Below are 21,671 nucleotides of genomic sequence, written 5' to 3'. Positions count from 1 at the left end.
AAAATGTTACTCTTAGAGCTGAATGGGTCTAATATTTATTTATTATCAGAGGGGTAGCCGTGTTAGTCTGGTTCTGTAAAAGCAGCAAAGACTCCTGTGGCACCTTACAGACTAACAGACATTTTGCAGCATGAGCTTTTGTGGGTGAATACCCACTTTGTCGGATGCAAGAGTGGAAATGTCCAGGGGCAGGTAAATATAAGCAAGCAAGAAGCAAGCTAGAGATAACGAGGTTAGATCAATCAGGGAGGATGAGGCCCTGTTCCAGCAGCTGAGGTGTGAAAACCAAGGGAGGAGAAACTGGTTCTGTAATTGGCAAGCCATTCACAGTCTTTGTTTAATCCTAAACTGATGGTGTCAAATTTCCAAATGAACTGAAGCTCAGCAGTTTCTCTTAGAAGTCTGGTCCTAAAGTTTTTTTTCTGCAGGATGGCCACCTTAAGATCTGCTATTGTGTGGCTTGGGAGGTTGAAGTGTTCTCCTACAGGTTTTTGTATATTGCCATTCCTAATATCTGATTTGTGTCCATTTATCCTTTTCCTTAGAGACTGTCCAGTTTGGCCGATGTACATAGCAGAAGGGCATTGCTGGCATATGATGGTGTATATTACATTGGTGGATGTGCAGGTGAATGAACCAGTGATGGTGTGGCTGATCTGGTTAGGTCCTGTGATGGTGTCACTGGTGTAGATATGTGGGCAGAGTTGGCATCGAGGTTTGTTGCATGGGTTGGTTCCTGAGCTAGAGTTACTATGGTGCGGTGTGCAGTTATTGGTGAGAATATGCTTCAGGTTGGCAGGTTGTCTGTGGGCGAGGACTGGCCTGCCACCCAAGGCCTGTGAAAGTGTGGGATCATTGTCCAGGCTGGGTTGTAGATCCCTGATGATGCGTTGGAGGGGCTTTAGCTGGGGACTGTATGTGATGGCCAGTGGAGTCCTGTTGGTTTCTTTCTTGGGTTTCTCTTGCAGTAGGAGGCTTCTGGGTACACATCTGGCTCTGTTGATCTGTCTCCTTATTTCCTCGTGCGGGTACTGTAGTTTTGAGAATGCTTGTATAAATATAAATATAAATATAAATAATATTTATTTATTAGATTGGGGAATTCGATGTAGTTTTCAAATGTCTAAGTAGCCCCTGGAATCACAGTTATTGTTGCCTCCTCCACACCAAAATCTAAAATTGCTGCCCTTCCGCTGGGGAGGAAAGACATGGAGAGGATCCAGCAATTGACAGGGAGACGAGAGGAGAGGAGCAAGCGACTGAGGCGGGGAAGAGGTGGGGTAAGGGATGTGGTCTCAGGGATCCAGTTACCAGCAGTTAGAAAGGTGGCAGCCCAGTGAGTAGTACATAGACAGATTCCCTCTTTGTCATGCTTTCAGAGCACAGATAGATCAGAAAAGGATTTAATGTCCTTAAATAACCCCTGATTCAGGGAAGGGGGCCCAGCACCTGTCACCAGCCAGCTCTGCATGGAGCTCGGTCTGAGAGCCAGAGCACCAGGAGAAAACTTTAGGTCCCTTTATGAGTGAAGAGCCGGAGCAGCCTGTCCCGGATCTGTTTGGTCCTTACCCCGTAGATGATGGGGTTTAGCATGGGGGGCACCAGGAGGTACACGTTGGCCATGAGAACATGGAAATACAGGGCCACATTCTGCCCAAACCGGTATGTGAGAGAGGAGAAGAGAGCTGAGAGGTAAAAGGTTAAGATGGCACAGACGTGGGAGCCACAGGTCCCAAAAGTCTTGACCCGGGAGTCCTTTGTGGGGAGGCTGAAGATGGCCCTGAGGATCTGGATATAGGACACGGCAATAAAAAACACATCCAGACCAAGCACATAAAATGCCATAAAGAGGCCATAGTAATTGCTCACGCGGATGTCAGCACAGGCCAGTTTCACCACGGCCATGTGCTCACAGTGCGTGTGGGGGATGATGTTGGTTCTGCAATATGGCCGCCGAATTGCCAGGAAGGGATAGGGCAGTATGAGCATGCTGCCACGCAGCACTATGGCCAGGCCCATCTTGGCCACCACAGGGTTTGTCAGGATGGTGAAATGTCTCAGGGGATGGCAGATGGCCACGTAGCGATCAAAAGCCATGGCCACGAATATCCCAGACTCCATCACTGCAAAGCAGTGAATGAAGTACATCTGGGTGAGGCAGGCACTGAAATTGATCTCCCTGGAATTGAACCAGAAGTTACTCAATGTCTTGGGTGCAATGGACGTGGACAGGACCAGGTCGGTGATGGCCAGCATGCAGAGGAAATAGAACATGGGCCTATGGAGACTCGGCTCCCTCTTCACAATGAACAGGATAGTGAAGTTCCCCAAGATGGTTATGGCGTACATGGCACAGAAGGGGATGGAGATCCAGACAAGGGCTGCCTCCAGGCCAGAAATGCCCAGCAGGATGAAGGTGGAGGGGTTGGTGAAGTTGGTTGTGTTGGAATCTGTCATGGAGTAGGGGAGAAGGTGTCCAACTCTGAGGCGGAACGGTGTCTCCTGCATGTACCGTGTGATCCTCTGATTTCCTGTATGTGCCCAGGCCCCACGATGATGGTCGCTTTTCAAATGCCTAGATGGAGAGACAATGTTAATATGAGACACTACATACACTACTGGAGGCTGTTCTCATGGGTGAAGCGGATTGGTCGCTCTATACACACTGAAAAATGACATTTGAACAACTGACCCTGCTAATGCCAATTCCATATTTCATGGTGCTCCTTGTGTCAATAATTCCTACACGTCATGGTGTGGAAAACCTTAACAGGCACCAGCAGGAAACATGTGTCTCATTGTTCCTGAGGCCTTGTCTACATTGCCAAATGTTTTTGCAGAAAGGCAGCTTTTGGTGAAGAAACAATGGAGCTATACACACTACAAAGCCACTTTCGATGATGCAACTCCTCAGTTTCAGTGATGTACTAAAACCACCTTGGCAAGAGTTGTAAGGGTTTGTACACACAAGTTTTGTCACCAAAGTGCCTAGTTAGACGCTCGCAGAGTTTAAACTCAGCTGCTGTGCATCCAGATAAACACCTTATGTCCTTCCCCCTTTAAAGCCCAATAATTCTGAAATTCCCCCTCCTGTTTGCTCAGTGTGGGGTGTTCATATCACATCTTCCCGGTGGTCATGGTGGCTCTACGCAGACAATGCTCTCCCGCTAGGACCACAGCAGAACTGCTGGATATGCTCAGAATATGGGGAGAGGAGGCTATGAGGAGGAGCTGTACTGGAGCCATAGGAATTTCAATACCAAGGGCGGTTTTCATGGAGCTTGTGGGGAAAGAGCTCTGATTGGGACATGCTGCAGTGCAGAGCAAAGGTGAAGGAGACAAGTGCTCCACAACTGCAATTTTTATAAGGAGTCGGATGTTATCCTTGGCAGCAACCCCACCTCCATGGCCAAGAGTCCTGTGGGTGCTTTGGCTGGGCTGGAGCTGGCGGAAGCTGGACCTAACCCAAAGGAGGAAGTCATTGAGGAAAAGGTGGAGGCAGAAGAAGGTGTGGTTCCCAGGTCAGGGTTGCCCAGGAGGTGGCCAGGTAGTCTCGGCAGTCACAATCAGGTGAGTCAGAAGCGAAGAGAGGACCCTGGCTGGGTTTCTGTGTGCTGGGCATTTCCCCGTGCGGCTAGGCAGCGCGGTGGGGCAGGTTGTTGATGCTCACTGAGATTTCACAGGATTCCTCCAGAGAGATCTTCAGGACATTTTCCTGCCGGTACTCAGCAATCCTCTGCCGGAGGGTCCTTGGCAGAGCTGCTTTGTTCCTTCCCCTACTGAGGGACACTTTTCCATGCCATTCGGTAATTACTTGGGCCAGGACCAAAGCAGCACCCAGGGGAGCAGCACAGGGACCTGGGCAGAAGCTATAAGCATGTAGTAGCTGCACCCTTGCCTCTTTGCTTCCCTTCCGAAGAGGGATACCTGCCCCTGCCTGTGGAAAAGGATGGGAAACTATGGAGAATTGCCCCCTGAGAAGTGCCCCGCACCCCTCTCACATTGCTTTTATCCCAGGCACAATGTCCTCTGTCCCGGGGTGCACGCACCATGCTTGTGGTGTTTGCTGGCATGTGTGCTTCCCAAGGGCCAGCAGGAAAGTGATTGGTGTGTTACCAAGGGTGTATTTTAATATATCATTTCAATGCTGTATGTACACTTAACAAGAATGCTTCTGTTTATTGTTACTTGTGCTTCACCAGACAAGTCTTTGGAAGGAGGCTCCCACTCCACTCCAGCCGAGCATCTCTGCTGGAGAAGAAAGTGTCCAAGATATAGCAAGGAAAATATGTTCCAGGAGGTGCTGCAGTATTGTAACACCCACAAGACAGAATGCAGGCAGTGGAGGGAAAGTGACAAGCAGGAAAGAAGAAAATGAGGCATAAATACGATAGAGAGGCTGATAAAAGTTTTGGAGTGGCAACCCGTCATCCTGAAGTCCCTCCTGATACTCCAGACTTAGCAGATGCAACCCACCCTCCCCTTCGGCACATTCAGAACTCTTTCCCATGATCTCCCAAAATGCCACGCATACATTCCTCTCCGATACCTGGGACTTTTGCGCCAGCCCTCCACTGGCACCTCCCCCACCAGGAATGTGCATGTGTCTGTGTGTGTGTGCATGGTGTTGTGGGGGTTTGGGCTATAAAAGCAAAGTTGTTTGAATAATACACACTCTTTATTTGTTTTCATTCCAGTTGTGATAGCAGATGGCAGCAGCAAACAAGCAAGTGGTTTTATCATTTATCCTGGGCCTGAACAATCACAACTGCTTCCTACCCTACTGACACTGGACGTCATTATGCGGTACAGTCCCAAGCACAGCAACAAACATTACTGGTTCTCAGCTTCAAAGGGTTTCCTCAAAGCCTCCCTGATTCAGATTTCTCCTCTTGTGCCCCTCTAATGGCCTTGGTGTCTGGCAGCTCAAAGAAAAGAAAGACAAATACAGGTCAGTGCTGGGTTTAAAAGTAAATGATTTAACAAAATGAAAGGAATGTTTTAAAAATTATGTGACAAGGTTAGGAAATAATGGAAAAGCTGATATGGGATTAGTGTAAAAAATAGTCTAGGAATATAATCAATGCCAGTCAACAGCATGGTTTATGGAAAACCGGCCTTGTCAAATAATGAGAGTGCATGTTTGGTTGATCAAGGGAACCGTGGAGATGCAATACACTTCAATTTCTCGGAGGCATTTCATTTATTAGAGGAAAACATTGAGAGAAAGAGAATGAACCCTGCAATACCAGTGGAGCGCACATAAAATGGACTAAAAACTGGCTAACTGACAGATCTCAGAAAGCCGTTGTCAGTGAATGGGGCTGTTTCTAGTTAGGTTCTGCAGGGATCAGTTCTAGGCTGGATGCTGTTCGATATTTTCATCAATGACCTGGGAGCAAATAGAAAATCACTGCAGATAAAATGTGTGATGACCCAGAAGCTGGCAGAGTGGTTACAACGAGGAATCCAGGGCAGCACACCGATTGAGCTGGAGCATTTGGAGAGCTGGGCCCATGCAAACATAATGTGTTAATACAGACAAATGCAAAGTGATCCTCTTGGAACTGGGAATGGAGGCTCAACCCACAACCAGGCACTATTTTATGGACTGCAGGGACCCAGGAAAGGTTTTAGGGTCATTGTGGGCAACCAACTCATCGCAAGCTCCCAGTGCGATGCTGTGGCCAAAAGAGCCAATGCAACCCTGGGATGCATAAACAGGGGAGTGATGAGTTGGAGCAGGGGAAGGATGTTGCCTCTGCACATGACACTGGTGAAATCAACTGCCTCCAGTTATGAGGTCCACATTTCAAAAACAATCTTGAGAAATTGGGAAGGGTGCAGAAAAGAGCCACAAAAATGATTGGAAGCTGGAGAAAATGTCTGACAGAGAGAGACTTAAAGAGCTTCATCTATTTATCTCAACGAAAAGATGATCAAGCAGAGACCTTCCTGGGAAGAAAACCTTGGGTAATAATGGACTCTGTAATGTAGCAGAGAAAGGCAGGGCAAGGCCCAATCAGTGGAAGCTGAAGCCAGACAACTTCCAGGTGGAAATAAGGGCCAAATGTTTACCTCTGAGAGTGATTAACCATTGGAATGAACTGCGAAGGGAAGTGGTGGATTCTCCAGCTCCCCATGTCTGCCGACCCAGACAGGATGTAGACACGACTTACACCGACGGCAGGGGTTCTCCCTGCAGTGCAGGTAACCCACCTCCTCGAGAGGCGGTAGCTAGGCTGATGAAAGAATTCTTCCACTGACCTCTGCTGTCTACACTGGGGTTAGATTGATATAGCTTCATCTCTCAGGGGGGTGGATTTTTAGCTGTGGCAAAAAGAGACTATCCAGCTAGTCATGGGCACCTCAGCTGGAGAGATAGCACATGAAAGTCATGGTAGATGTTACTACTGCTCCACTCTGTGCTGGTTAGGCCTCAGCTGGAGTACTGTGGACAGTTTGGGTCACCAGTGTATAGGAAGGATGTAGAGAAACTGGAAAGGATCCAGAGGCGAGAGACAAAGATGATCCAAGAGATGGAAAACAAGCCATATGAGCAAAGGCTGAAGGAACTAAGAATGTTAATTTGGAAAAGAAGAGATTGAGGGGGGACATTACAGCACTTTTCAAATACTTGAAAGGCTGCCATAAAAAAGATGGAGAAAAGTTGTTCTCTTTGTCACTTAGGGCAGGACAAAAGGCAGAGCAGATTTAGATGAAATCTCAGGAAAAACTTCCTAACTGTAAGACCAGGAGGACCGTGAAACAGATGCCTCAGGTGGTCATAGAAGCTCCTTCAATGGGGGTTTTCCAAAGGAGGCTGGATAGTCATCTATCTTGGATGTTTTACACAGATCAAATCATGCATCTTGGCAGGGGATTAGACTAGATGACCTCTGCTGTCCCTTCTCACTCCATGGCTCTATGATTCTATGATGAAAAATCCCAGTGTAGATTATGTCTTAGTCAAATAGTAGTTATAGAGTCAATACAGAAGTGACTGGGTGAAATATAATTGCCTTTGTAATACATGAGATCATACTGGATGATCTAATGGTCTCTTGTGATTTTAAACCCTAAGAATCTATCAATAGAGAAAGATCTGGCATTTATATTTACTCTGTCTCATAAACCGCAAACAATATAACATTCAATTACATTGAAAGTCTGAACTTACAACACTCAGAAAAGAAATTTGTTTATGTAATCCGTACTTGGCCTGTGGAACTCCTTGGCACAGACATTATTGGAGCAAAGAGTTTAGCTGAATGTGATTCACAAATAGATTGGTGGTGCTGGTGGCACCAACTTTACTAAAGGCTCTCTGATACCTTCAGTTAGGAGACCTCATTTTCAGTTACTTATAAATTTGTCAAACTTTAACCCTTTGGATTGAAATTTCCCACCTTGGGTGTCTGCTTCCAGCTGAATTGTTTTTTGAAAGTTTCAGGCATAACAGTTCAGCCGACTTCTCGAGTGAAGCCAGGAGAGATGATGTCTTGCCCGTGTTTAAAAATTCTTAGAATTGTTCCAGTGAGGAGCCCTAGCACCTCCATACCTTGCAGCAGATAAAAGCCAGGTAACAGTCCTTGGAATGCAAGAGCGGCAGGTGACAGCTGGCTCCAGAGTTCTTACTCCAAGGGCAGTTTTCCCTCAGTGGGGCCTGAGGAAAGTATGAGCCATTGAATTTAGCTGTGTATTGTACATCTACTGACACCTTTCATCCTGAGCAATCCGCTGTGCCACTGAAATGCAGCCACCTTGGGGCTGGAGGGCATCAGCTGGGAAAGCACAGGAAAGAGGGACATTTTGGCCAGCGATACTGGAACAACCCCATCCCCTGTGGCAAGGACCCTGGGATGTTTAATGGCTGTGCAGGGAAGAAAGGACCCCAGACTTACTCTCTATCCCAGCACGCCCACATTGCACTGGGGTTGTCGAGCAGGTGAGCTCCTCAGCAAGAGATGGTACCTGTGAATCCTGAGATGGAAGCGTCTTCCCTGGGAATCCTCCTCAGGTAGCCTTGTCCCACACCTCTCTCAGCCCAGCGTCTGCAGCAGCATCCCACACCGAGAGCCAACACAGGGGTCTGCACCATTTATAATATAGCTCTGAGCAATCCCAGTGGGGTTTGCTCAGCCTCTAGGGGAGAAGCTGTATCTGGATGTAAACAGGCTGGAGACTGGAGACAGTCTAGCCAATGTCTCTCTTTCCATGTCTGAGCTTCTGTGGCTAATTATCCAGCTTTAGGAGTAGAAAGTAATTAAGGGACCTTCCCAAAGGGAGATGAGAACTCTTGAGCGCTGTGCTGAGGCAGAGAGGAATTGGCTGCTCTGTGCATTTGTGAATATTTAAAAATTATATTTGATTAGGAAGAAAACCAGGGACAAGACCTGAGTCTCCATAGGGCCAGATACCCTATAAATGCCCAAGATGGATGGGTAGGTAGTAGACAGACAGATATGGAGACAGATGACTATGGGGAAACACAAACACTTTCTGCAGGCACACAAGGCTGTCGCTAAGGGATCAGAGATCAGTACTTCTAATCAGTAACTATCATCACACTGTGCAGCCCCTTTCACTGAAGGGTTTTCAACACATCTAGCAAAGGAAAGTCACTATGAACATATTATAGAATCATAGTGTTAGGCCTGAATAAAGATGTAGCACAAAACCAGTTGTGCCAACCTGACTAAAGTCAAGCATCTAGAGGTTTCTGGGTAATCTCAGAGTGGAAAATACTGACAGGCAGCATTGTCTCACAAAGCCCTGGGAAACCGTGAGATCAGTGAGGGGGCTGGTGCCAGCTGTGTTATGTTGAGAAACAAACTGTCTGAGGGACTGATAAAAAACACAAGCATCTCACAGTTCTGTAACTCCCTGGTTTAGTGTTCGGTGTGTTTTTAACTCCCTCACATTCCTAACCTATGGCGCTTGTTGAGATATTAACAATTCAATATTGTAGAGACTAGGCATGCGTATATATTAAAAGGTGTCTAATTTCTAGTTGTTAGACAAAGGGGGTGGATTGCTCTAGTGAATGATCTATGACGTAATAAAACTGTCTATATAAGCTAATACTGAGCTGTAAAGGGGGGGCTGGTTCTTTTCGGATACGAGCTGTTCTTTACTGATACGTGCACTTGTCAATAAAGAACTTTTGATCAGACCTTGCTGGTGTTGCCTGTCTCACTGCGGTCAGACAACGAACTTCGCTGTTGGGGTTCGAGTCCCCGACAATAGATTGTCAGGGTTGGAAGGGACCTCAGGAGGTATCTAGTCCAACCCCCTTCTCAAAGCAGGACCAAACCCAACTAAATCATCCCAGCCAGGGCTTTCTCAAGCCTGACGTTAAAAACCTCTAAGGAATGAGATTCCACCACCTCCCTAGATAACTCATTCCAGTGCTTCACCACCCTCCTATATAGATAGGTAAACTATCCTTATTCTACAGATAGGTAAATTGAGGCCTGGGGAGAGGTGACTTGGCCAAGGTCTCACAGAGAGTGGCAGGATGACAGACAGAACCAAGTGTTGTCAGACGCTCCCGGTGTGGTGCTCTGCTCTATTCAATGTTGAGATCAGTCGGCCGCGTGCGTGTTCCCTCCGTGTGTACTGCCCCGGCTCTGTGCAGAGAGCTGACCCAGCAGACCCCGAGAGACCCCCCAATGACCACAGACTCTAGTAAGGTACAGAGGCACCTGTGCCAGGTTTATTGTCAAAGAGAAACACAGTCTCCAGCTCCCCGGCATAGAAGTCCAAGGTGCTGCTAAGGTGCTGCTACCTAGTACTTATGTGCTCCCTGACAATGGACTGAGCTCAGTCACTGATGGGACTTTCTACTGCCCCCTAGGCCGGACAAAGACACTTCTGCAGGGATGCATTCTTATACACCAGTACAAACAAGTTACACATCACTCCTGACGTATTGAGGTGCAACCCCTCTACGCAGTAAGGTGCCACCTCTCACCTTGTACATGTTGGGTCGAACAAAACAACTCTATCCATCATATTCTCCTTTTGGCCCTGTCATTGGGATGGGTCAGCCTGTTCCTTGTTATCTGTGTGGAGTGTACGAGTATGCGAATGTTCTGATCTCTGGTGTCCAGCACCTTTTAGGTATGTCTCTTTTTGCAGCATCAGCCCTTTCCTTGCCAGCTTCTGTGAGCAGGGCCTGCCTCTGGCTCACAGCTTAACTTTGCTTTATGTGAGCAAAGTCTTGACCATTACTTTAGTTCAGGCCTTAGGCCTCACACTGGGCCTCTGATCCCAGGGTTTCTATCTCAGGGCCTCCTCTTACTACACCCAGGAGTCCTGACTTCCTTACTCTAATCACGGTCTCTCCGTCACGCCAAGAGGGAAATGGACTCCAGCTCTGGCAGGGGCTGTTCGTTGGGTGGGATGCAAAGGAAAGGCTGGAAGAGGGAGCCTGAGCCTTCACCATACTCTGAAGGTGAATCTGAGGTTTTCAGAACCAGCTGGAGTTTGTGAGCTCCCTGCTGCTGTGAGGTGTGAACTCCAGGACTCCACTTCCGTGCCCCTCAGAAACCTGCTAATGCATCACAGTCACTGGGGTCACTTCAGGGGAACAGACTCAGGAAAACCAGCACCAACAGAACGTCCCTGTGGACAGCGAGCAGCCCAGTATCTGGCAACCCTAAATGGTACCCGACGCCGAAATTAAAAAAATGGAGGTGTTGGATTCCCACAGCTGAACTCTCTGACTGCTCATCTGGCTCATTGCGGGTATTTCTCCGGTGCGGAGCACCTGGGTTTTTAAACACTGGAATGAGACTGAATGAATTCTCCTGTCCAACCCCAACGGGGGCACCGTGTCCACCTGATCTTTCAATCTGGCTGCAGACAAAGGTCTTTTAGGCCTTACACTATGGCTACAGGCCTTATCATATGGCTACAGGAAAAGGCCTGATCCTTACAGGACGACCAGGCCCCGGAGGTCCCCATGACTGGCCCCGTGATACCCCAGGTACGGCCAGGCCCCAGGGGGTTCCCAGGAGCTGCCCCAGGTACGACTGGCCCCCAGGGCGCCCCGGGAGCTGCCGCAGGTACAACTGGCCCTCAGGGGGTCCCCGGGAGCTGCCCCAGGAGCTGCCCCAGGTACGACTGGCCTCCAGGGCCCCCCGGGAGCTGCCGCAGGTACAACTGGCCCTTGGGGGATCCCCTGGAGCTGCCCCAGGTACGATTGGTCCTCAGGGGGTCCCCGGGAGCTGCCCCAGGAGCTGCCCCAGCTACGGCTGGCCCTCGGGGGGTTCCCAGGAGCTGCCCCAGGAGCTTTCCCTGGCCCCCACTGTCGGTGCCCCAGCTCATCTCCTGCCTGGCCCGGTAGGAGCCGAGGGATCCGCCAGTAGCCTGCACAAAGCAACCCGAGTGCTGACGCTGGGTTTGAGAAAGGCAGCGGTGCCTAAGTTCAATATTTTCCTGAGTGCCTTTGTGGATCTAGCCCTGGACGCCTTTCTGGAAGATGCTTTAGTCAAACACAAGTTAAGGTTGTTCAAAGCTGGGGCCGCTTGGAGGAAACAGCCAAGGTTGCTGGGTGGTGAGCCAAGGGCTGGGATGCCTCAGGACACGGCATTTTTGGCTTCTAGTTAACCAGTGCGGTGAGACAGAAGTTTACTTTTGTTCCTCGCTTTGCATACAACCACCAGTCTGCGGTGAATCTGCCCGATTTCTCAGCAGATTGTTCTGAATCTGGCATACTCAGCGGCATCCTACTGAGGGACGGTGACACATGGACACCACTGACAGGTGCTTCAGAGACTATCAGGAGGTAGCCCCCTCCTACAGACGAGGGAGTTGAGGCAGCATGAAAGGAAGTGTCTTGAGCAAAGAACAGCCCACAAGTCCCTCGCTGCCAATCCCTTGCTTAGTCGTGCTCAGGCCATGCACCCACTTGCACCATTTGAGGATTTGGCCCAAGTCATTTAACTAGAGATAAGGCATCATCAGAGACCAGTGAGCTGGGAGGGAAGATGCCTATTTATTAGGTTTCGTGTTCTGCTACCAAAGGGCCCTAATCAGGGCTGCTGAGCCGCACACTGCACTGATGTGGTTCCTTGCAGCACATCACTGGGCTCTATGTGCTGTGCAGAGTTCCAGGTAGTGTGTCGTTCCTGGTAAACAAGCAAGACAAGGCTGAAAACTGAGCTGTGTGGAAACCTGTTTTGTGGCCAGAGTTTTTAGCTGTTTCTTTGATAAAGTCCTCTTGTCGAAGAGCTGCAACTCCACTGATCACAAGACACAAATAGCCTCAATTTGTCTAATACAACCCAGGGGAGCAATGCCTGTTCGTAGCCAGAGCAGTGGTGCTGGATGGAGGGGGGGTTGCAGTGTCGGGACTCCCAGTTTCTATTCTCAGCTCTGCCACCAACTCATTGTGTGGCCTTGGGTAAATCACTTTACCTCTGCATGGCTCAGTCCATCCCCATGACATGGGGGATAACGCTGCCTAGCAGCCTAACTACAGAGCTTCTATATCTAGTGATCAAGAGCGTCACACAGAGCATCTGTTAGACTCAGCTTCACCATCCAGCTTCAGCCTCTGGGCAATGGGGCCCTGTAGCTCCAGATAAGGTGCCGTGTACGTATGGAAATAGCCGGCTAATGGCAGGTGCCCTGTGAGCTATCGAAGCCACCCCGGCCCCTGCCCAGCATCCTGCCTTCCCAGATAACACAGGGGCTGTTCCTTCCACATCTCTCAGCTGCTGTCCACCTAGCACCAAAGCTGATCCCTGGCCCTGTCCCCGAGGCCTGGCTCAGGGCAAAGGGCTCCCAGTCCATCCCCACTGCAGGACTCTACCTGCTACAGGCCCCCCGCCAGGAGGAACAAAGGGGAGCTGAAAGCTAAAGAAATAAACCACACAAGGGTCTCTGCCCTCAGGACTCTGTAGCTGAGCTCCAGGTCCCACAAATCAGCACGGTGCACAATCTCACCCGCTTGCCACACAGCCCTGCTCCCAACCCTCATCTGCTTTTCTACAACTTCCCAGCTTCCCTCTCCGATCCCGACTGGCCTGTCAGCCCCAGCACTGCATCCTCGCTGCCCTCACTGCAGGCTCCTTGTCAGGCTGCAGCAGCTCCCGTCACAGCCCCGGAGCAGATGGAGGGGGAGGTGATCCAGCGAGTGATGGGGAGGGGGAAAAAGAGCGAGCAGCAGTGATGGGGACTTGGGGCAAGAGGCGGAGAGGGGAGTGGGGCACAGAGGCAAGAGGTGGAGCAGGGGCTGTGCCTCGGGGGAATAGGTGCAGAAGTGGCTGAAAGATATATTAGAATTGGAAAAGGTGCAAAAGGGAGTAATAAAAATGATTAGGGGTCTGGAACGGCTTCCTTATGAGGAGAGATTAATAAGACTGGGACTTTTCAGCTTGGAAAAGAGACGACTACGGGGGGATATGACAGAGGTCTATAAAATCATGGCTGGTGTGGAGAAAGTAAATAAGGAAGTGGCATTTACTCCTTCTCATAACACAAGAACTAGGGGTCACCAAATGACATTAATAGGCAACAGTTTAAAACAAACAAAAGGAAGTATTTCTTCGCACAATACACAGCCAGCCTGTGGAACTCCTTGCCTGAGGATGTTGTGAAGGCCCATCAATGGCCAAGATGGAAAGGGATGGTGTGTGTTTGCCAGCAGCTGGAAATGGGTGACAGGGAATAGATCACTTGATTTCCTGTTCTGTTCATTCCCTCTGAGGCACTTGGCACTGGCCACTGCTGGCAGACAGGACACTGGGCTAGATGGATCCTTGGTCCGGCCCAGTATGGCCGTTCTTATGTTCTTATATTCTCAGAGGTCCAGTTATCAGTAACTAGAAGGGTGGCAAACCAGTGAGTTCTACACTGACCGATTCCCCAGTTTCCCACACTGACACAGCACAGTAAGGTCAGGAAAGGGTCTAATGTCTCTCTGGCTGCCTGGTCAGTGATTGAGGGAAGGTGGCCCAGCACCATGTTACCAGCCAGCTCTGCACGGAGCTCGGTCTGAGAGCCAGAGCACCAGGAGAAAACTTTAGGTCCCTTTATGAGTAAAGAGCTGGAACAGCCTGTCCCGGATCTGTTTGGTCCTCACCCCGTAGATGATGGGGTGCAGCATGGGGGGCACCAGGAGGTACATGTTGGCCATGAGAATGTGGAAATGCAGGGGCACATTGTGGCCAAACCGGTGTGTGAGGGAGGAGAAGATAACTGGGATGTAAAAGGCTAAAATGGCACAGAGGTGGGAGCTGCAGGTCCCCAAAGCCTTGAGCCGGGCGTCCTTTGTGGGGAGGCTGTAGATGGCCCTGAGGATCTGGATATAGGACAAGGCAATAAAAATCATATCCAGACCCCTCACACAGAATACCATAAAGAGGCCATAGTAACTACTGACGCGGATGTCAGCGCAGGCCAGCTTCACCACGGCAATGTGCTCACATTGTGTGGGGGATGATGTTGGTTCTGCAATATGGCCACTGCCTCGCCAGTAAGGGATAGGGCAGTATGAGCATGCTGCCACGCAGCACCATGGCCAGGCCAATTTTGGCAACCACTGGGTTTGCCAGGATGGTGGAATGTCTCAGGGGATGGCAGATGGCCACGTAGCGATCCAAAGCCATGGCCATGAAGATCCCAGACTCCATCACTAAGAAGCACCCAATGAAGTACATCTGGGTGAGGTAGGCACTGAAATCGATCTCCCTGGAATTGAACCAGAAGTTACTCAGCATTTTGGGCACGGTGGCCATGGACAGGACCAGGTCGGTGATGGCCAGCATGCAGAGGAAATAGTACATGGGCCCATGGAGGCTCAGCTCCATCTTCACGATGAAAAGGATAGTGAAGTTCCCCAAGACGGCTATGATGTACATGGTGCAGAAGGGGATGGAGATCCAGACATGGGCAGCCTCCAGGCCAGGAATGCCCAGCAGGATGAAGGTGGAGGGGTTGGTGAAGTCGGTTTTGTTGGAATCTGACATGGAGTAGGGGAGAAGGTGTCCAACTCTGAGGCATTCCCAGGGCCCAGGGTTATGGTTGCAGTACAACAGCCTGGATGGAGAGACAATGTTAATATGAGCCACTACACGCACTACTAGAGGCTGTTCTTATGGGTGAAGCAGACTGGTTCCTCTTCACACACATTTTCATTTTCCAAATCTAAAAGAGTAAAAAAACCCCAAGCCCCCGTTCCCCCCAAAGCTTTGCCAATCCATGTATCAAGGGGAAACATTCCAAGTGGAACCACCTGAGGGAAAAGACCTGGGAGTCATCGACAGCTGTTCCATGGACACACCTGCTCATTCACAGTAGTGGCCAAAACAAAGAAAACGTTCAGATGCCTAAGGAATGGGGAGAGATCAACCTGCTCTGGAAACGCACTCAGTTTTGATCACCCAGTCTCTAAAAAGGATACAGCAGATGGAACGTAGATTTCTGTAGAGGAGCTTCAGAGGAGCCTGTGGATTGGACACAGACTTCTCTTAGGAGAGAGTCTATTGATAGAAAATCTCCAGGTTATAGTCAGGAGCAGAGGACGGAAGAGGATAATGTAAGGGCCGGGTCAGATGATAAACAGTCACATAAAAAAGAATCTGGCACATCAGAAAAGGGCAGACATATAAACAGGGACAAGTTTTTAAAGTGCTTTTACACAAATGCTAGAAGTCTAAATAATAAGATGGGTGAACTAGAGTGCCTTGTGATAAAGGAGGATATAGATATAATAGGCATCACAGAAACCTGGTGGACTGAGAGCAATCAATGGGACACAATCATTCCAGGGTACAAAATATATCGGAAGGACAGAACAGGACGTGCAGGGGTGGGAGTGGCACTATATGTGAAAGAAACAGGGCAGCCCAGAGACAGGGGGGGCAAGTGGGGCAATTTTCCCCAGGCCCCGGACCCCACAGGGGCCCCCAGGAGAGTTTTTTGGGGCCCCTGGAGCGGAGTCCTTCACTCGCTCCGGAGGCCCCGGAAAACTCTCACAGGGCCTGGGTCCCCAGAGCTTCTTCCTCTCTGGGTCTTCGGTGGCGGGGGGGGTCCTTCCGCTCCGGGGCAGAAGGACCCCTCGCTGACGAATTACCGCCGAAGCGGGACCCGCCACCAAAATGTAGCCTGGTCTTCGGCGGTAATTCGGCGGTGGGGGGTTCCTTCCATACTGGGACCCGCCACCGAAGGGCCCCGAACACCCGCGGCGGGGACCCCCTGCCACCGAATTACCGCCGAAGACTGGGCTGCACTTCAGCGGTGGGTCCCGCTTTGGCAGTAATTCGGCGGCGGGGGGCCCCGCCGCGGGTCTTTGGGGCACTTTGGCGGTGGGTCCCAGAGCGGAAGGACCCCCCACCGCCGAATTACTGCCGAAGAGGGGGCCCCCCACCACCGAAGACCCCAGGCCCCCAGAATCCTCTGGGCAGCCCTGAAAAGAAAATGTAGATTCAGATGAAGTAAAAATCTTAAGCGAATCCACATGTTCCATAGAATCTCTATGGATAGAAATTTCATGCTATAATAAAAATATAACATCAGGGATCTATTATCGACCACCTGACCAAGACAGTAATAGTGATGATGAAATGCTAAGGGAAATTAGAGAGGCTATCAAAATTAAGAACCCAATAATAGTCGGGGATTTCAATTATCCCCATATTGACTGGGAACATTTCACTTCAGGACGAAATGCAGAGATAAAATTTCTCGATACTTTAAATGACTGCTTCATGGAGCAGCTGATACAGGAACCCACAAGGGGAGAGGCAACTCTAGATGTAATCCTGAGTGGCGCGCAGGAGCTGGTCCAAGAGGTAACTATAGCAGGACCGCTTGGAAATAGAGACCATAATACAATAGCATTCAACATCCCTGTGGTGGGAAGAACATCTCAACAGCCCAACACTGTGGCATTTAATTTCCAAAGGGGGAACTATGCAAAAATGAGGGGGTTAGTTAAACAGAAGTTAAAAGGTACACTGACTAAAGTGAAATCCCTGCAAGCTGCATGGGCGCTTTTTAAAGACACCATAAAAGAGGCCCAACTTCAATGTATACCCCAAATTAAGAAACACCATAAAAGAAATAAAAAAGAGCCACTGTGGCTTAACAACCATGTAACAGTAATAACAAAATGTTTTTAAGTACATCAGAAGCAGGAAGCCTGCTAAACAACCAGTGGGGCCCCTTGATGATCGAAATACAAAAGGAGCGCTTAAAGACGATAAAGTCATTGCGGAGAAACTAAATGGATTCTTTGTTTCAGTCTTCACGGCTGAGGATGTTAGGGAGATTCCTAAACCTGAGCTGGCTTTTGTAGGTGACAAATCTGAGGAACTGTCACAGATTGAAGTGTCACTAGAGGAGGTTTTGGAATTAATTGATAAACTCAACATTAACAAGTCACCGGGACCAGATGGCATTCACCCAAGAGTTCTGAAAGAACTCAAATGTGAAGTTGCCGAACTATTAACTAAGGTTTGTAACCTGTCCTTTAAATCGGCTTCGGTACCCAATGACTGGAAGTTAGCTAATGTAAAGCCAATATTTAAAAAGGGCTCTAGGGGTGATCCCGTCAGTTACAGACCTGTAAGTCTAACGTCGGCAACCAGGCAAAATAGTTGAAACAATAGTTAAGAATAAAATTGTCAGACACACAGAAAAATATAAACTGTTGAGCAAAAGTCAACATGGTTTCTGTAAAGGGAAATCGTGTCTTACTAATCTATTAGAGTTCTCTGAAGGGGTCAACAAACATGTGGACAAGGGGGATCCAGTGGACATAGTGCACTTAGATTTCCAGAAAGCCTTTGACAAGGTCCCTCACCAAAGGCTCTTACGTAAATTAAGCTGTCATGGGATAAAAGGGAAGGTCCTTTCATGGACTGAGAACTGGTTAAAGGACAGGGAACAAAGGGTAGGAATTAATGGTAAATTCTCAGAATGGAGTGGGGTAACTAGTGGTGTTCCCCAAGGGTCAGTCCTAGGACCAATCCTATTCAATTTATTCATAAATGATCTGGAGAAAGGGGTAAACAGTGAGCTGGCAAAGTTTTCAGATGATACTAAACTACTCAAGATAGTTAAGACCAAAGCAGATTGTGAAGAACTTCAAAAAGATCTCACAAAACTAAGTGATTGGGCAACAAAATGGCAAATGAAATTTAATGTGGATAAATGTAAAGTAATGCACATTGGAAAAAATAACCCCAACTATACATACAACATGATGGGGGCTAATTTAGCTACAACGAGTCAGGAAAAAGATCTTGGAATCATCGTGGATAGTTCTCTGAAGATGTCCACGCAGTGTGCAGAAGCGGACAAAAAAGCAAACATGATGTTAGGAATCATTAAAAAGGGGATAGAAAATAAGACTGAGAATATATTATTGCCCTTATATAAATCCATGGTACGCCCACATCTCGAATACTGTGGTACAGATGTGGTCTCCTCACCTCAAAAAAGATATTCTAGCACTAGAAAAGGTTCAGAAAAAGGCAACTAAAATGATTAGGGGTTTGGAGAGGGTCCCATAGGAGGAAAGATTAAAGAGGCTAGGACTCTTCTGCTTGGAAAAGAGAAGACTAAGGGGGGACATGATAGAGGTATATAAAATCATGAGTGATGTTGTGAAAGTGGCTAAGGAAAAGTTATTTACTTATTCCCATAATACAAGAACTAGGGGTCACCAAATGGAATTAATAGGCAGCAGGTTTAAAACAAATAAAAGGAAGTTCTTCTTCACGCAGCGCACAGTCAACTTGTGGAACTCCTTACCTGAGGAGGTTGTGAAGGCTAGGACTATAACAATGTTTAAAAGGGAAATGGATAAATTCATGGTGGCTAAGTCCATGAATGGCTATTAGCTAGGATGGGTAAGAATGGTGTCCCTAGCCTCTGTTCGTCAGAGGATGGAGATGGATGGCAGGAGAGAGATCACTTGATCATTGCCTGTTAGGTTCACTCCCTCAGGGGCACCTGGCATTGGCCACTGTCGGTAGACAGATACTGGGCTAGATGGACCTTTGCTCTGACCTGGTACAGCCGTTCTTATGTCTTTAATATCCTTTATCAATTTTCATAACTTCCAATTCATATTGCTTGCTTTCTATATTCCCTTTTCCCCATTTTTATATACAGTTTCCCCCCACCCCCAAAAAACTGTGGCTTTCCCTTTGCCACAGAACTGGGCTTTTAGGTAAAGCTGTCCACTTTCTTGATGGTGGAATCATGGATTTTTAGCTATCTAATAAACTCTTCTTGAAAAATTCCCAATTTTCATTCCCATTTTTCTCTCTAATATTCCTCCCAGTCAGTTTTGCTGATAATTTGCCTCAGCTTTGGGGAGTTAGACCTTTTGAAGCAGTAAGGGTCTACAGATAGTACTGGTTGGGAACTGTTTTCTCTTTCTCCATTTCAATGTAATCAGTTCCATTCTTTTATTTTGTTCTCCTCTATCATATACCCCATTCTTTCTCTCTTCTCTAAACTAAACAGTCCCAGATGTGTAGGAATTATTATTGCAAGGAGTACCATAAAATAGGGAAATGGCATTAGTAGGGTCAATTTCTCATATTTCATTTCTCTGAATAATGAAAGTGTCATTTTTCAGTGTGTGAAGGTGACAAAACTGCTTTACCCATGAGAACAACCTCCAGTTGTGCATATAGTGTCTCACATTAACATTGTCTCTCCATCCAGGCATTTGTACTTCGATCATCACCCTAGAGCCTGGGCACATACAGGAAGTCAGGGGAACATACGGTACATGCAGGAGACACCGTTCTGCCTCAGAGTTGGACACCTTCTCCCCTACTCCATGTCAGATTCCAACACCACTGACTTCAAGTACCCCTCCATCTTCATCCTGCTGGGCATTCCTGGCCTGGAGATGGCCCATGTCTGGATCTCCATCCCCTTCTGCACCATATACACTATAGCCATCTTGGGGAACTTCACCATCCTGTTCATCGTGAAGATGGAGCCAAAGCTCCATGGGCCAATGTACTATTTCCTCTGCATGCTGGCTGTCACCGACCTGGTCCTTTCTACATCCATCGAGCCCAAAACGTTGAGCATCTTCTGGTTCAATTACAGGGAGATTGATTTCAGTGCCTGCCTCATACAGATGTACTTCATTCACTGCTTCTCAGTGATGGGGTCTGGGATCTTCGTGGCCATGGTTTTGAATCGCTACGTGGCCATCTGCCATCCCCTGAGACATTCCACCATCCTGTCGAACCCCGTGGTGGCCAAGATCGGTCTAGCCGTGGTGCTGCATGGTGGCATGCTCGTAATGCCCCATCCCTTGCTGGCGAGGCGGTGGCCATATTGTAGAACAAACATCATCCCGCACTCGTACTGTGAGCACATAGCAGTGGTGAAGCTGGCCTGCGCCGACATCAGTGTCAGTAGTTACTATGGACTCTCTGTGGCATTCTTGGTGATGGGTCTGGATGTGTTTTCTATCACTGTGTCCTATATCCAGATCCTCAGGGCCATCTTCAGCCTCCCCACAAAGGACGCCCGGCTCAAGACTTTTGGGACCTGCAGCTCCCACCTCTGTGTCATCTTAGCCTCTTACATCCCAGGTCTCTTCTCCTTCTTCACACACCGGTTTGGCCAAAATGTGCCCCTGCATTTCCACATTCTCATGGCCAACGTGTACCTCCTGTTGCCCCCCATGTTAAACCCCATCATCTATGGTGTGAGCACCAAATAGATCCGGGACAGGCTGCTCCGGCTCTTTACTCATAAAGGGACTTAAACCTTTCTCCTGGTGCTCTGGCTCTCAGATTGAGCTCTGTGCAGAGCTCACAAGGGACATGATGCTGGGCCCTCTTCCTGACACACTTGTTGAATAGTCAGAGAGACAGTAAACCCTTTCCTGATATTACTGTGCTGTGTCAGCATGACAGACTGGGGAATCAGCCCATTTATAATTCACTGGGTTGCCTCCTTTCTAATTGCTGGTAACTGGACACCCTGAAAACCCACCCCTTGCTCCACCTCTTCCCCCAAGGCTCTGCCCCTGCTCTGCCTCTTCGCCCCAAGGCCCCACGCTTATCACTTGCTCCTCTATTCCCCTCCCCCTGTCACTCGCTGGATCATTTCCACCTCCCTCCCCCACCCCAGCTACAAAGGAACCATTTCAGATTTTGGTGGGGGTGGCAACTTTAACCGTGATTCCAGGGGCTACTTAGACCCTTGAAAACTCTAGTTTTTTGGCAGACAACTTAGCAATCAGCTGACAGGAGCACTGTGTATAACTCCTGTATCAAAGAAATAAAATAAAATAAACATTACACTCACTCAGCTCTAGTACTAAGTTGTTCTCACATCCTGTGGCAAATCACTTAAGGGACATTGGTTAGCTTTAAAATGTTAATGTAAGTTCTTACTTCTTTAGTTACTTTGTGGAGATAGGTTTCAGAGTAGCAGCCGTGTTAGTCTGTATCCGCAAAAAAAACAGGAGTACTTGTGGCACCTTAAAGACTAACAAATTTATTTAAGCATGAGCTTTCGTGAGCTAAAGCTCACTTCTTCGGATGCATAGAATGGAACACTAACCCAGGAACCTATCCTTGCAATAAAGCTCACTTCTTCGGATGCATAGAATGGAACACTAACCCAGGAACCTATCCTTGCAATAAAGCCCGATGCCAGCTCTGTCCACA

The 21,671-nt window shown here is 48.5% G+C and overlaps 2 protein-coding genes and 1 pseudogene across 2 annotated transcripts; 1 reads left to right on the top strand and 2 right to left on the bottom strand.

Moving 5' to 3' along the window:
- Nucleotides 1–1,509: 1,509 nt before the first annotated feature.
- LOC120401458 (olfactory receptor 52E4-like) lies at nt 1,510–2,457 on the bottom strand. The gene has a single exon (XM_039531489.1). The coding sequence runs from the start codon at nt 2,455–2,457 to the stop codon at nt 1,510–1,512; it is 948 nt and encodes a 315-aa protein (XP_039387423.1).
- Nucleotides 2,458–14,035: 11,578 nt separating this feature from the next.
- LOC120396699 lies at nt 14,036–14,981 on the bottom strand (annotated as a pseudogene).
- Nucleotides 14,982–19,813: 4,832 nt separating this feature from the next.
- On the top strand, nt 19,814–20,716 carry LOC120395956 (olfactory receptor 52N2-like). The gene has a single exon (XM_039520793.1). The coding sequence runs from the start codon at nt 19,814–19,816 to the stop codon at nt 20,714–20,716; it is 903 nt and encodes a 300-aa protein (XP_039376727.1).
- Nucleotides 20,717–21,671: the final 955 nt, after the last annotated feature.

Source organism: Mauremys reevesii, linkage group 1 (genome assembly GCF_016161935.1).
Source record: "Mauremys reevesii isolate NIE-2019 linkage group 1, ASM1616193v1, whole genome shotgun sequence".
Taxonomy (NCBI): Eukaryota; Metazoa; Chordata; order Testudines; family Geoemydidae; genus Mauremys; species Mauremys reevesii.
Note: the sequence above shows the minus strand (reverse complement) of the source record. Positions and strands in the feature narration are given on the sequence as shown.